Source organism: Hipposideros armiger, unplaced genomic scaffold (genome assembly GCF_001890085.2).
Source record: "Hipposideros armiger isolate ML-2016 unplaced genomic scaffold, ASM189008v1 scaffold_390, whole genome shotgun sequence".
In the NCBI taxonomy this organism is placed as follows: domain Eukaryota; kingdom Metazoa; phylum Chordata; class Mammalia; order Chiroptera; family Hipposideridae; genus Hipposideros; species Hipposideros armiger.
The window spans coordinates 1231662-1246816 of record NW_017731740.1 but is presented as its reverse complement, the minus strand read 5'-3'; the positions used below and the strand labels follow the sequence as shown (position 1 = coordinate 1246816).

The 15155-nt window shown below is 41.2% G+C and overlaps 1 protein-coding gene across 1 annotated transcript in view; it reads right to left on the bottom strand.

Moving 5' to 3' along the window:
- FRMD4A (FERM domain containing 4A) overlaps window positions 1-15155 on the bottom strand; it is a 327824-nt gene that overhangs the window by 177091 nt on the left and 135578 nt on the right. The window contains exon 3 of the mRNA XM_019663415.1: window positions 5728-5822. Within this exon, the coding sequence (XP_019518960.1) occupies window positions 5728-5822 (95 nt within the window). The remainder of the gene's footprint in view (window positions 1-5727; window positions 5823-15155) is intronic.

Sequence of the window (15155 nt, the reverse complement as noted above, 5' to 3'; positions counted from 1 at the left end):
GAGAGAGAGAGAGAGAGAGAGAGAGAGAGAGAGAGAGAGAGAGAGAAAGAGAGAGAACACGTACCTACGTAACTACACCAGAGAGTGACATACACAAAAACTAAGCTAAAGTGTGAGACCAGATTACTAAATTATGAGCTATTCGATCCAACCAAATTTATGGCTTTAATTTTTTATTTATGGAACAACTGTGTGCTATACCCTTTGCTCTCCTAAAGCTGTTCCAAATTTTGTTTTATAGCCCCTCCTACACTATATCTTATTATTTACCTCCTAACCTAAAAATACAAGCCGCACAAAGGGTCAACATGTAGTTATTTCTGTATGTCCGGTGCTTAACAACTGATGCAAAATAACATTTGTTAAGGAATGAATACGTCGGCTTCAAATATGCCCCATGGATGAGCATTTCTGTCGGTTCGGTGACAGCCATCCATGTGGAGTCACCACTCCTGCCCAAAGTAAACAGTCTCCAGGTTCGGTCAGAATTCCCTCTGCTCCCCTAGGGTCTGAACACTACCGTATCACTTGCATTGAGAATGAAAAAGTCAGGAGAAAACCTAGATCCCTGAGGCCTTCTCACAGCGCCCCATTCTTTTTTATTTATCTTAGCCACACACAGAAAGAGCTGTGCTAACGCCCTTTCCTGATCACTAAATAGAAGAGACGGCTGTTTGCCATAACGTCAGCGAGTCTCCAAGGTGGTAATGGACGCTGAATGCTGCGTTGCCAGAAGCAGCTATTACAACCCAGGCCCAGAGGGTGTAGCCACTGATTTTCAACGCAGTCTCTTGGTTCAGGGGTTTTAATGAATGGTAATCCCAAACCTATTTCTAAATACCAAATTGCTTTCCCAGAACTGCGTATTGTTGTCTCTTCCACGATAGGAAAACTGCTTTTCGACTTTGCCTATTTTAAAATGGTAGGTAAGCTTGAGACTGGGAGTGCAGTTCACATGGCTCGGTCAATGCCCGTCATGGTTTTAGTCAAGAGACGCTAGGACTCAAGGACACTGAGGATCAAGGATACTTCCTGTGGTCCTGGAATTGGGTCTATAGACCCAATTAGTTAAGGGCACACTGGGCTGTAATTATCCGGATAAATCAGACTCCCCAAACAGTACCAATCAATGGCACAATTAATTGAAACATAGCATGTTGTTTTAAAAACAAAGCACCCTTAATTGGGTCTTAAACTAGGATTCTGGCTTCAGGGTGTCTGTGAATCCTGTAAAATTTAAGAGTAAACTATTTCGTGTGTAAACTTTTGAATAGGCAAGGTAATTACCTACCTTCTTAACAAATTTCAAAGGGTTCTGTGATTAAATATGAGGTTAAGAACTACTTGGTGAAAATACATTCTAACTGTACCTGGCTTTTAAAATGTGCAATGATAGCTAACCAAGTTTCTTGCCTTTCTCCTTCAACTTTCTAAATACTTCTTAAAGGTTTTCATTAAATGAATACTCATTTACAGCATTAGACACACAATTCTTAAATTTATGATAGGAAATTCAAATTCAATTTAAATATATTATGCTAATTATTATGTCAACTTGGGGTGTGTTTGACTATTTCTGCTAAAATAGTCTAAAAGTTTAGTTATAGCTTTTGATAACGGAACCCTCTGTCAAGAACTTTTCAAAAATTTTGGAAGTTAAAAACTTTGGTGCTTGTTTATGTCTACACTTATCGAACTGTGCACATTAAATATGTGCAATTCTTTGTGTAATAATTATACCTCAATGAAACTGTTAAAAAAAAAAAGAAATCCAAATAGAGGAAACAAAAATTATGATTGAGAATGGATCAGGGCTTCAGTGATTTAAATCACACAATGTGATATATAGATGACGTATTACAGAATTGTACACTTGAAACCTATGTAATTTTACTAACCATTGTCACCCCAATAAATTTTAATAAAAAATAAAATAAAATATAAATGATATAATCAGAACCATGAGCTTTGAAATAAAACCCCAAGGACTTGAGTGTTAAAACAGCAATGGAAATATTTGAAAAATAAAATGTAAAATAACTTTCCTTAAATGATGGAAGCCAATGCTTGATAAATGAAAATCTCAGCTACACTCTTTGGGCTGATGGAAACAGTAAAGCTAAACTTCTGAGTTGGTTCTCACACTGTCGGGTTTCTACAGTGTCTAGAAGGGAGAATCTGTAACTTTGCAGGCCCCCGGCACATGTCATGACTGGCCCCAAATAGTCCAAATTTGAGTGAAATCAGCATCTATTCCCGGATCTGGAGGGAGGGAGCAGAGGAAGTTTACTCCGACATTCCCTTCTCTCTAGAACAAGGGTTTTTATATTTTATACTTGGATGTATATTAGAAAAATGTTGATGCTCAGGATACTCCCAGACCAATTAAATCACAATTCTGGGGTAGGTCCCAGGCACTGGCATTTTATAATGTCCCAGGTGACTCCAATGTGCAGCCAAGGTTGAGAACCACACTTTAGCAAAACATACATAATTATTTTAGGATCAAATTAATACTAGGTTCTTCCGTTGCTTCAGAATGCTTGAAAGACTGCCAAAGTGTCACTGTTTGCATGTATCACCACAATTCAGATCATTCGCAGGTAATCATCAGATAACCATCTGTATCTTTTTTATTAGGACAGATTTATTAAAAATAAAAGGGGCTGTGTGCTATTGAATACTGGAACAGAAAAAGACATTCCTGGGAAAACTGGTGACATTGGAAATAAGTCTATAGCTTGGTACCAGTAATATGGTAATATAATATAGTACCAATGTTAATTAACATAGTTTGTAAGATGTCAACATTTGGATAAGCTGGGTGAAGGATACGTGGAAACTCTGTACTAGCTTTACAGCCCTTTTGTAAGTCTAATGATTTCAAAATAAAAAGTTTAAAATTTAAATTCAAAAAAAGAAGGTGGAGCTATTACTGATGTTGCAAAATTGTGGATTAGTTAACAATATTAAATATCCTTGGGCATAAAGTCTTGCACTATAGACTTTATTAATGAACACAACTTAGGGGGCGAGAGAAGCTTAGGGAAACTTCTAATTTCCTGGCTATAGTCTGCTTTATATATCTTTTCTCCAGGCCCATCCAGACCCTACAAAATGTCATCAACAGCAGTTAATATTGAAAGACTCACTGACAATATATGACCTAAAAATCCTATATGCTACTATATGGAATCATAACACTGCTGGTAATATCTTACACTTGTACAGTATTTTATAGTTTATAACACTTTCCACGTGTTAGCCTTGTTTGATTCACATGAGGAAATAGGCAATACATAGGGTATACCATGGGCTAGAATAAAGGATGAAACTTCTGCATTTCATTATAAAATATGCAGTGTAGCACCTGCAGAAGTCACACACGCATAATCTGAAAACAAGGATATTAAAAGATCTTATGCTAGTGTTTAGGGATATATAGATATAGATATAGATATAGATATAGATATAGATATAGATATATATGGCTAGTACTTACTGTCATATAATCATCAGCCTAGACTAAGTCATACTCACTGGCACTCCTTTTTCATGGCAGCTTCTGTTCTCCCCTTTTTTACCAGGAAAAGGAGAAAGGTCTAGATGACCAAAGAGGCCACCAGCCAACATCCGTTGGCCCCTGGCATTGTCAGGCCATGACTCTCCCGAGTCAAGGCTGCCCCCTTTGTTTTTGTCTCCTGTTCTAGTCCCTTGGGAGCCCCCTGTTCTTAATTTCCTAGGGGCCTCTGACACTCGCCGTTTCCCCCTCATGAGTCAGGCCCACCTGCCAGTTCTTTTTCAGGAACTGTCGGCCAGCTGCAGCTCTTTTCCACGCCTACGGTCACTGGAGAAAGCTTCCCACCCACACTCAGGTGGGGATGGTGGTGACCACACTTTCTCTGGACCGTACCAGGAAATGGCTCACATCCTCCTCATCGCCACCCCCCACAGAGCCCTCCACGCTGCCATTCCCAATCCAGGGTGTGGGACGTGTGTCCTCCAGCCTTGCCGCGCACACACACATGCACACACACGCTTTCCTGGCCAGCCCAGGGAGCAAGGCGCCAGTGATGGGACAAGGAACCTGTGCTGTGCGTCCCCACTCTCCTTTCTGTGCTGTGTGGTTTCTGCTCTCGTCTGTCCCAGGAGAAGAGTGACTTTCTACCTTACAGTCGACTCCTTCTGGCCAGTGCTGTGAGGGCAGTGATTTGAAACGTTCAGTATTTCTTCCTTGTTGGCCTGGAACAACATGCTCACTCTTTGACTCTTGTTTATTCAAAAGGGAAGTCTAACTGGGACTCATCTAGAGGTCACTCGATCTTTAAGGAGAGTAATCATACTTGGGAAATGTGAACAATGGGATATGATTAATTGAAATTTCTGGTTTCCTTCTAATTAGTGACAAATGTATGAACAGCAACATAGGGGGTTTACAGGGATTCTCAGGAGAAAGAGGAGAAACATCTGCACCTGTGAAAGTAGCTGTTCTCAATGTATATTTGCCTTAAAGCCTTTTTTTTTTTTTTCTCATTACTCCACTGACACCTTCCCACCACAGAGCTCCAGTCACAGCCCTGCTCGCTTGGCCCCACCTGCAGGCACAGCAATCCCTCTAGACCAGGGGCCACCATTCCTGCCTTCCTTCTGATTCAGTAACCCACAGGCTCAGGGCCAGGGGCCGACCTGGTTCCTCCAGGATTTCTCAAGGAAAAAGCCCGGGACAGTCCCTATTCACACCCCCTTTTACTCCCAGTGTCCTGATTAGATAATAAATGCTATGGCCATCTGCCCATTTGCAGCTCCCCAGACTAAGTGTATCCACATGCAGACATATCTGATCACCTCTCCGACTCCCCAATGTGGCTGTCTCCTAGTCTTGCTTCTGAGCCCATCCTGCCTTGATGGCGCCATCTGGTTGATAGGGCATGGCCTCCCCTGTACTGTCCTGTCCAGCCACCGACTCAACCCTGATCTATTAGTATTTTAGGAAATCATCTTTGTGATTCTAAAGATTTGGAGGAGTGTATGTGTGTGTGTGTGTGTGTACACAAAGAAGAAAAAACATAATGAAACATTTGCTTAGAACAGCTTATCTAGCAATCTGTGCAGGTTTTCATCATGCTCTTTTGCTAACAGTATATTAAGAAGGAAATTGAAATTTTAGTAAAGCTATTCCTTACTCATATCGCAAAACACAACTTTATAGAGCCAAACTGAAAAACCATTGAAAGCAAATGTACTTTTCATCAGCTGAGTGATCTGGATTTTTTTATTTTTATAGTCTATTTCAGCGTAGACAGTGAAACTGTACAGATACTTTTTATTTTGAATTTATTATTAAATTCACTTCCTGTTATTGTTATTCCAACACTGAGGGAAAAAGTTTAATTTCCAGAAGTTTTCATTTAATTTTAATAAAAAACAAACCCATGTAAACCTATCTACTTAAAAAAACAACAACAACAAACATTTTGGTTCTGAACACGAACCTGCTTGATTATAAAAACTAGTTTACCTAATAATTTCATAATATGAGCATCACCCTAATTATACCCTTTGGCTGTTTCAGGCATGATCACAAGGCCTTTGAAATTCGGATGATGAACTTGCACTGACCCCGTCCCCCAGGACCCAAGTGGTCTGCGGCTGATTTCCCTGCTGACAGTCGGGACAGTGCAATTTCAAGTTTCCTTTCAGGGTCTGAGGGCTCATGGGGGCACTTACGTCTCATCGGTGAAGGCTATTCCGAAGTACTCCTTTTCCTTCAGATTGAAGTGAGATGCGACGAGGTCAAGCAGCTCCTTGGCCAAAAGCTTGGGCTGGAGACAGGATAGAATGCAAAAGGGGTAAGTGGTGGGTGACTACATTTCCTAAAATATGCAATTTCAGGTGTACAGAGTTGTTTTTTAATGGCAATGTCTCAAAGCTCAAGTACATCAATGCCAATGATTTTTACAAAACCCACAGGAGTAGACAATGAGGACGTCGCTGAGCAAACAGCCAAGTACAGGGCCATCAAGAGATGGAGAACTACTGCCTTGTTTCCTAGTAGTTTGTTCTACCAACAAATGGCACTCACTCACAGACAGGGCTCAGGAACCCATGGGCTGTCCTTCCCCACACAGGAGACTGTTTTGCACTGAACTCATGGGAAGATGCCTTATTTAAAAACGTATTACACATTCATTTATAATAAATATACATATTATATATTAGAACATGTTATAAAATACAACATATATTACAACAATATAACATAAATATTATACATATATTTAATAATGAGTATGTTATATATTTTAATCATTAATATTATAAATACATATTGTTTGTTACATATTTAATTTACACATACATTTATACACAAGTGTATAATTTTGTTACATATATTACCTACATATATTATATAACATGTAATAAAACATATTGATTTAAAATATGTTAATATATTTTATCGTAGATGTTACAATATACCATAATTATATTAACCTATTATATATTATGTAATACGTATTATATATATTTAACACACATTTATATAGTATTTGCTACGTGCCAGGCCCTGTTCTAAGCACTTTACAAATACCAGCCTCTTTAACCCTCATCACATCCCTATGAGGTGCTCCTGTATTAACCCCATTGTACAGAGAGGAAATAGGCACCCAGAGACTAAACTTCTCTGTTTAAGTGTTGGGGCTGAGATTTGAATCCTGGCTCCAGGCTCTCTGCCCTTGACCACTCTACATGCTCCCACAATTTAAATCCGAAACAATAAAAGTACCCTCCTGCAAGAAACATTAAAAATTAAGGCCAAAGGGCCTTGGGAACAGTATTGAAAAATAAACTGAAAACCCACCTTCCATCTGCCTTTCCAGAGGAGACCACACTTTACCTAAGAATGTTTTTATCACTACCTAAGGCAATATATAGCAATTCCTATTAAATTACCAATGCCATTTTACATAGAAATAGAACATATAATCCTAAAATTTATATGGAACCATAAAAGACCCTGAATAGCCATGGCAATCTTGAGAAAGAAGAACAAGGTTGGAGGTATCACTATACATGAAAGCAAACTATACTACTAGGCTATAGTAATCAAAACAGCATGGCACTGGCATAAAAACAGACACATACATCAATGGAACAGAATTGAAAGCCCTGAAATAAACCCATGCTTATATGGTCATTTAATCTATGACAATGGAAGTAGAATTTACATTGGGGCAAAGATAGCCTATTTAATAAATGGTGCTGAGAAAACTGGACAGATACATGCAAAAAAATGACACTAGACCACCTCCTTATGCCATATACAAGAACAAATTCAAAGTGGATTGAAGACTTAAATGTAAGATCCGAAACCATAAAACTCCTAGAAGAAAATACAGGAAGTAAATTTGCAGACATTACCTTTAATAATACTTTTATTGATATATCCCCTCAGGGAAGGGAAGTAAAAGAAAAAATAAACATATGGGATTACATCAAACTAAAAAGTTTTTTCACAGCAAAGGAAACTATCAATAAAACAAAAAGGCATCCTACTGAATGTGAGAAGGTATTTGTCAATGATACATCTGATAAGGGGTTAATATCCAAAATTTATTAAAAAAACTTATTCAACTCAACACCAAAAAAAACAAACAACCCAATTAAAAAATGGGCAGAGGACAAGAAGAAACATTTTTCTAAAGAGGACATACAGATGGCCAACAGACATGAAAAAATGCTCAACCTCACTAATCATTAGAGAAATGCAAATAAAAACCACAATGAGATATCACCTCACTCCGGTCGGAATGGCTATCACCAATAAATCAAAAAACAACAAGTGCTGGCAAAGATGTGGCGAGAACCCTCATACACTGTTGGTGGGATTGCAGACTGGTGCAGCCATTGTGGAAATCAGTATGGAAGTATTTCAAAAAACTGGAAATGGAACTATCTTATGACCCAGCAATTCCACTCTTAGTTATCCACCGAGAGAAATCCAACATGCTATTTCGAAAAAATATATGCACCCCTAGACATGGAAACAACTGAAATGCCCATCAGTAGATGACTGTATTAAGAAACTGTGGGGGCCGGCTGAGTGGCGCGTTGGTTAGGAGCTGGCTTGGGACGCCAGAGGGCCCTGGTTCGGATCCCACATATGAGGGCCAGTGACACTGCCCTCTACAGCTAAGATGCTGAACAACAGCTCAACCTGGAGCTGGGCTGCCATGGGTGGACGGCGATGGTGTAGGCTGCAGCCCCTGTGGCAGTGGGTTGCCATGAGCTACCGTATGTAGCCAGCAGCCAGCGTGAGTGGCCAGCAGCCAGCGTGAGCGGTCAGCAGCCGCAGTGAGCAGCCGTCCAGAAGCCGGCGACTGATGTGCCTGACCCGGGAAGAGCGCAATGATGGTGCCAACTTGGGCCAGTGAAGCAATGTCCTCTACAACTAGACTGAAGAACAAAAGGACAGCAACTTGTCTGTTCTCCTTCCCCGATTCCCCAATAAAAATCTTTAAAAAACAAAAAGAAAGAAACGGTGGTACATTTATTTGTACAATGGCGCATTACTCGGCCATAAAGAAGAATGAAATATTACCATTTGCAACGATATGGATGGACCTAGAAAAAATTATGCTAAGTGAGATAAGTCAGACAGGAGAAACACTAATGCCATATGATCTCATTTATATGTAGAATCTAAAAAATATTAAAAAAGAACTCAAAGATACAGAGAACTGATTGGTGGTTACCAAGGGTGTGGGGGGTGAGGGTTGAAATGGATAAAGAAAGTAAAAAAAAAAAAAAGAAGAAGAAGAGAGAGAGTTACATGACAGTTTTGTTTCTTATTTCACTTGTTGAGTGATGCTATGGACTGCATTGTGCCTTCACCCCCCAAATTCATATGCTGAATCCCTAACCCCCAACATGATGGTATTTGGAGATGGGCCAATGGGAGATAATTAGGTTTAGATGAGGTCATGAGAGTGGGGCCCCCATGACGGGATTAGTGTCCTTATAAGAACAGACCCCAGAGAGCTTGACTGCTCTCTCTCTCTCTCTCCACCGTGAGAGGAAACAATGAGACGGATGCCATCTGCACATCAGGAAGAGAGCCCTCAACAGAACTCGATCAGGCTGGCACCCTGATGTTGGACTTCTGGCCTCCAGAACGGTGAGAAAATAAATTTCTGTTGTATAAGCCCCCAGTATTTTGTTAGAGCAGCCCTTGCTAAGACCAGTGCACTTCTTTTAATTCAACAGGCATTTACTGAGTGTCTACTATGTGCAGGGCATGAGCCAAGGCTGCAGGAGATACAAAATGAGGGGCACACAGCACTTGCCACCACGGATTCAGGCTCTGATCAGGGCCACAGAGCAGGAGCTAACGTTCTTTTTAAAGAGCCAAAGCAGATGCCTCACTTCTGGGCTCACAGGGGGGGGCAGCCTTTGGGCCTCAATGACCACCAATTCACCCGTGAAAACAGCTAGAAATGACAGGAGTGGGTGTTAAGCGAGATCAGCTTCCTCCCTCCGGAAGACATAAGTCAACAGGAGAATCCATCTTGATAAATCAAAGCCATCCAATGTTCTGTACTTCTGTTCACACTAACATTTGAAAAAGTGAAAAAGCAATCTCTGTAACCAACAGGGAATTCAAGACTTTATAGAAGACTCTCCTTCGTAAATAGAAATCTACCAGGAGGAACGCAGCGGAGTACGTGTGGCCCGTCTCAGAACGTCACTGATAATTTACAAAGTAGAACCTAAGATGGGGTTCTTGAGGCTCCTAGCTATGTATGCTATGGGCTGGTACAAGCTCTGTTGTCAGCCTCCACCCCTAAAGGTACAGGGCTGCCCAGACACAAAGCATTTAATGTAGAGGTTGTGACTGAATGTAAGGAAGTATGGTTGATTTTTAAATTGCAATGTCGCATAATCTATCTGTCCAAATGATTGCCACCTCTTTCAAAGTAGTCTGAGCATTTCTATGATGCCTGTTATTTCTTAAAACATTTTTGATAATCTTTTGAGTTTGCCTTTGAAGCTTGTGCCCATTTGTAAGAGCATCCTCCCTGGTGACAAGTCTTCCTGCACTCATAATGGATTTGATTTGTGACTATCAAGTCATTATTGTGGGTTCTTCGGGGTTACGACAAGGTTCCAGCCTGAAGTTGGAAATGGTAGAGGTAAGATTTCCTTCTCCTTGAGAGTTAAACTTGAAAGTCACCATGTCAATGTAATTGAGCAGAGATATATAAATTTACCCAGAAAGAAAAATAATTATAATTGTGAGCCACTTCACGATGAGGACACGTTCTGAGAAATAGTTAGGCGATTTCATCATTGTGCAAACATCATCGGATCGGGCACACTTACACAAACCTGGATGGTCTAGCCCACCCAGGCTCTATGGTACAGCCTGTTGCTCCTGGGCTACAAGTCTGTACCGCATGTTACTGTACAAAGCAATACGAGACTAAATCAAGCATAAGAAAAACTGAGGCACCTGAGATGAGGTAAACACAAGCTATATGAGGCTGCTGCTGGCACAACACAGCATACATACTGTTTTACAGCAACATTAAAAAAAATTTTATATATCTATATCTCTCTATATATAGAGATATAGATATATAAAGCATATGCTCTAAAATGATAGAATGTATAGTAATTACATAAACTAATAACTTAGTCGTTGATTGTCATTATCAAGTATTACGTACTATACATATTTGAAGGTGCTACACTTTTATACAACTGGCAGAGCGGTAGGTTTGCTTACACCTGCATCACCAAAAACACGTGAGTGATTCGTTACACTGAGATGTTACCTCAGCTACAATGTCACGAGGCCATAGGAATGTTTCAGCTCCATTATATTCTTATAGGACCACCATCCTATATTTGGTCCATCGTTGAGGGAGACATCATTACGTGGAGCATGACAGTACTCTCAGGGCTAGAATAGTTCATAGCATGATTAAATAATCATTCCGAAGGGTGGGGTGAGTGGAAGGTGCAAGTAGCTGAAATGGGGCTACTTTAGCTGATCATATTAAACTCTCAAATTACCTATTTAACTCTCCTACGAATTCCATCTTTCCAAGAAGCACACTGCAGCATTGCTGTCTTAGACATGGTGCTGAGAATCGTGTATGATTGCATTACCATCTAAAATAAGGCATTAGCACTCCTTTGCCAGCGAAGATTCTGGCTTGGAGATGTCAGGTAGTCCATGTCACAGCAAAGCCAGGATTCCAAATAAAGTCAAGCTGTCCCCAAAGGTGCCCTGTGAACCCCTCTGCCATCCTGCCTCGGCTGCCTCTACTTCCTGGGTTAGAGGTCAAGGATCATGACCCAGGGGGGCTGGTCTAGGTGAGGGTCATACACTCACTTGAATCTAGTACATTGACATTTTAGACATCAGTACTGACATTTGAGACATCGGTACTGATTTATACATCAGTACTTTGAACTTGGTTAATGTGAGTCTTCCCATGAGGATAAAAACTCAGGTTTCTGAGCCTATAGAGCTAACGATATGACCGAGCACGGTGAAGAATTCATCAGAATAATGGGTGCCACCTTAGGATTCTCGTGGAGACTGACTTTTGGCTTTTTCATGGTGACAGAGTCCTATGATTTAGCCTGTTGCCACAACCCTTTTCATATTGAAATTTCTACAGTGACTCATAAACTGAAGGCATTGAAAAGGCCCTGAGCAGTAGCAGCATCGCTGAAATAAACGTCATCTGAAACTCACACTTTTCAATGACTGTAACAATTGGGATGCATACCTTTGGTTAAAAATTTTAAAAAGGTAGTCCCATTACTTTATACAACAGTTACTACAGATCCTAACACACCCCCTCAATGAAGAAAAGCCTGCGTCTATTACCCACAATTTACAAATGGGGGAATAAATGCATCCTAGGGGTTGATAACAGATTCCAGAAGTAGTTGATGTTACAACTCCCGAAACTCAAGTCCCTTTAAAAGCCATACCCTATATAAATATCAAATCATTACGCTGTACACCTGAAACTAATATAATATTACATCAATTATACCTCCATAATAATAATAAAAGCCACACTGTTTCTTCCCCGGTCATGGTGGCTGTTCCATCAGTGAGAAGGAACATTTCCACCAGCCAGATGGACGTGTGGTGTGAGAAATGGACCTCACGGTAAAGCCACCGAGATGTCTGCAGTTGTCTGTCATCACAGCATAACCTAGTCTCTCCTGATCGATCAGACACCGAACCTTTACTTCTTTATACGGTCGGTTTAAAAGCATTTAAGGCATCAGCCCTGTGATTTCCTGATCTTGCCAACTCAGACAGTGTCCTACCTTGACGCGATGGTGATTAATGGGCTACATTGTTCCCAACTTTTCTTCAACTCATTTAGAGAAAGTTGCTGGGTCAGCAGAGAGCTTTATGCTCTTGTGTACTTTGAAGGGATGTTTACAGAATCCTGCTGATTATAATTTGCCAATTACTTGTGCTATAAACATCTGTGGAGTGTGCAGGGATCATGCTGGGAGCCAGGCCAGAAAGGCTGGAGCCCCGTCCAGTTCTACAGGACAAACTGTGCAAGGGCTTCAGTGTCGGCCTGGGCAAAGCAAACCCCCTGCATCTTGGGTTGGACAGCTTGTACTGGGTCACGTGACTTCCTGGCTCTATAAGGTCATTATATTTAAGACTGACTTTCTCTCACTTGTAGTTAACTTTGTTCATGTAATAGCTTCTCTCATCTCATTTCCTTTCTTTCTTTCTTTCTTTCTTTCTTTCTTTTCTTTCTTTCTTTTTTGTTTTTAATTTTTTAATTGCGGAACAGTGTGTTTTTCCAGGACCCTTCAGCTCCAAGTCAAGTAGTTGTTCCAATCTAGTTGTGGAGGGTGCAGCTCAGTGGCCCACGCGGAGATTGAACCGGCAACCTTGGTGCTGTGAGCACTGCACTCTAACCAACTGAGCTAACATGCCGCACCCCTCGTTTTCTTTTTCTATCTCAGATCCTTTTCCCATTTGTCTCTCTAAGCTTTTATTCCTCTTTATAGCTGACAAATAGAATCTCTTTATAAATGTCCCACTCAAAATGCACTGCTTGGTGAAGCCATTCATCATGCTAGCTGGGCGGCATTTCTAACACTAACTACAGCCTGGAAACCTGGACTTCGGTCACACTCAGCAGGGAAGAGGGTAGAATAGCAACTTGTCATCACTGGTCCAACTCTACCACCCAGGTCTGAGTTCCCAAGGGTTCTGGACGATTCCAGTGGGAAACCGAGCACACAGAAGGCTCGGGACAGGCCTGTGTATTCTGAGCCTCACTGCTCTCATCCGTAAAATGATGAACTAGCTTGCTGCCCTAAAATATTCTTTATGTTATCATTCAACTGAGCTTCTTCCTTCCCTGAAAACTGCCCAGCCTTCTCTAGGGTCTGTTTGCCCGTTTGAAAAACACAACCATTTTGGATTCTGCCTTGATCTCTAAAATCTCTAAAATAAAAAAGTCATCCTCTTTATTATATAACCTCAGGCAAGTTACTTCAACGTCTTTGTGCCCCAGGTTCGGCAGCTGCAAAATAAGGATGATGACTATATTCCCATCACAGGGCTGCTTCGAGAATTATATGAATTAACATGGATCTGCATAAGATGCTTCGGCCAGTGCCTGGCACAAAGGGAGTGTTCTATGAGTTCATTATTTCAGGCCCTCATTACCTCATTTATGAATTATGATAATAAACTTCTAGATGGCATCCAATGGCAGCCTGGTAGTTAAGGCCATTCTTTGACTCTAGGCCCAGTTTACCCAGCCAACCCCATTTCTGCCCAGTTACCTACAAAATCACTCATTTCTATTCAGTCTGTATTGGACTAAAGGAAGCACCAATCTCATTTTTATCTCCAAACCTTTGTCCACTCCATCCTCTCTCCTCTTCTTTCCTTTTAAGTTTTATCCTGTTTAAAGCCCACTTCCTCCAGGAAGCCCTCCCTGACCATCCCACCTCCAAATGGTGTCTTTCTCCTCCAAATTCCTCTAGCAGTTACCTTGTGTACCTCATTCACCCTTGGCATGCATGCTCTTGTGTGGGGATAAATTTATTTTACTTTAAAAAAATATTTTTAATTGTGATAAAACACACACAGCATACAATTTACCATCGGAACCATGTTTAAGTGTCTAGTTCAATACTGTTAAGTATATTTGCATTGCTGTGCAACTCATTTCCAGAACTCTTTATCTTGCGAAAATTAAATGACATTAAATGACAACTCCCCACTCTTCCTCCTCCCTCTAGCCCCTGGTGACCACCGTTCCACTTTCTGTGTCTATGAATCTGACTACTCGTGGTACCTCATGCAAGTGCAATTATACAGTATCTGTCCTTTTGTGACTGGCTTATTTCACTGAGCATAATGTCCTCAAGGTTCCTTCATGTGGCAGTCTATGTCTGAATTTCCTTCCTTTTAAAGGCAACATAATATTCCCCTGCATGGTCGTACCACAGTGTGTTCATCTATTCATCCATCGCTGGACACGAGGTTGCTCTTCTCTTTTGGCTGTTGTGACTCATGCTGCTATGAACACAGGCAATTTTGCGTGATGTGATTTGTTACACCCTGTCGGTGGCCTTCGAAATGGTGTGTCTGCATCCTCATCGCTGGAAGCTGTGACTGTTCCCTTACTTTACAAAACATGTGATTAAGGTCCCTGAGAGGAGGAGCTCATCCTGGACTATCCAGGTGGACACAATCACATGGATCTGACAGGACAGAAACAGAGGTAGCTCTAACACTGAAACACACGCAAGGGAAGGCCGTGTGAACACAGGCCGAGTCTGGCGTGGCAACACCGCGGGCAGCCAGCAGATGCCAGACGAGGCCAGAAACGGATTCTGCCCTCGAGCCTCCAGAGAAAGCACGGCTGTGCTGACGGCTTGGTTTATTTTTATTTTTATTTTTTTATTATTATTATTATTATTTAAGATTTTTATTGGGGAATTGGGGGGAAGGGGGACAGACAAGTTGCTGTCCTTTTGTTCTTCAGTCTAGTTGTGGAGGACGTGGCTTCACTGGCCCAAGTTGGCACCATCATTGCGCTCTTCCCGGGCGAGGCAGATCAGTCGCCGGCTTCTGGACG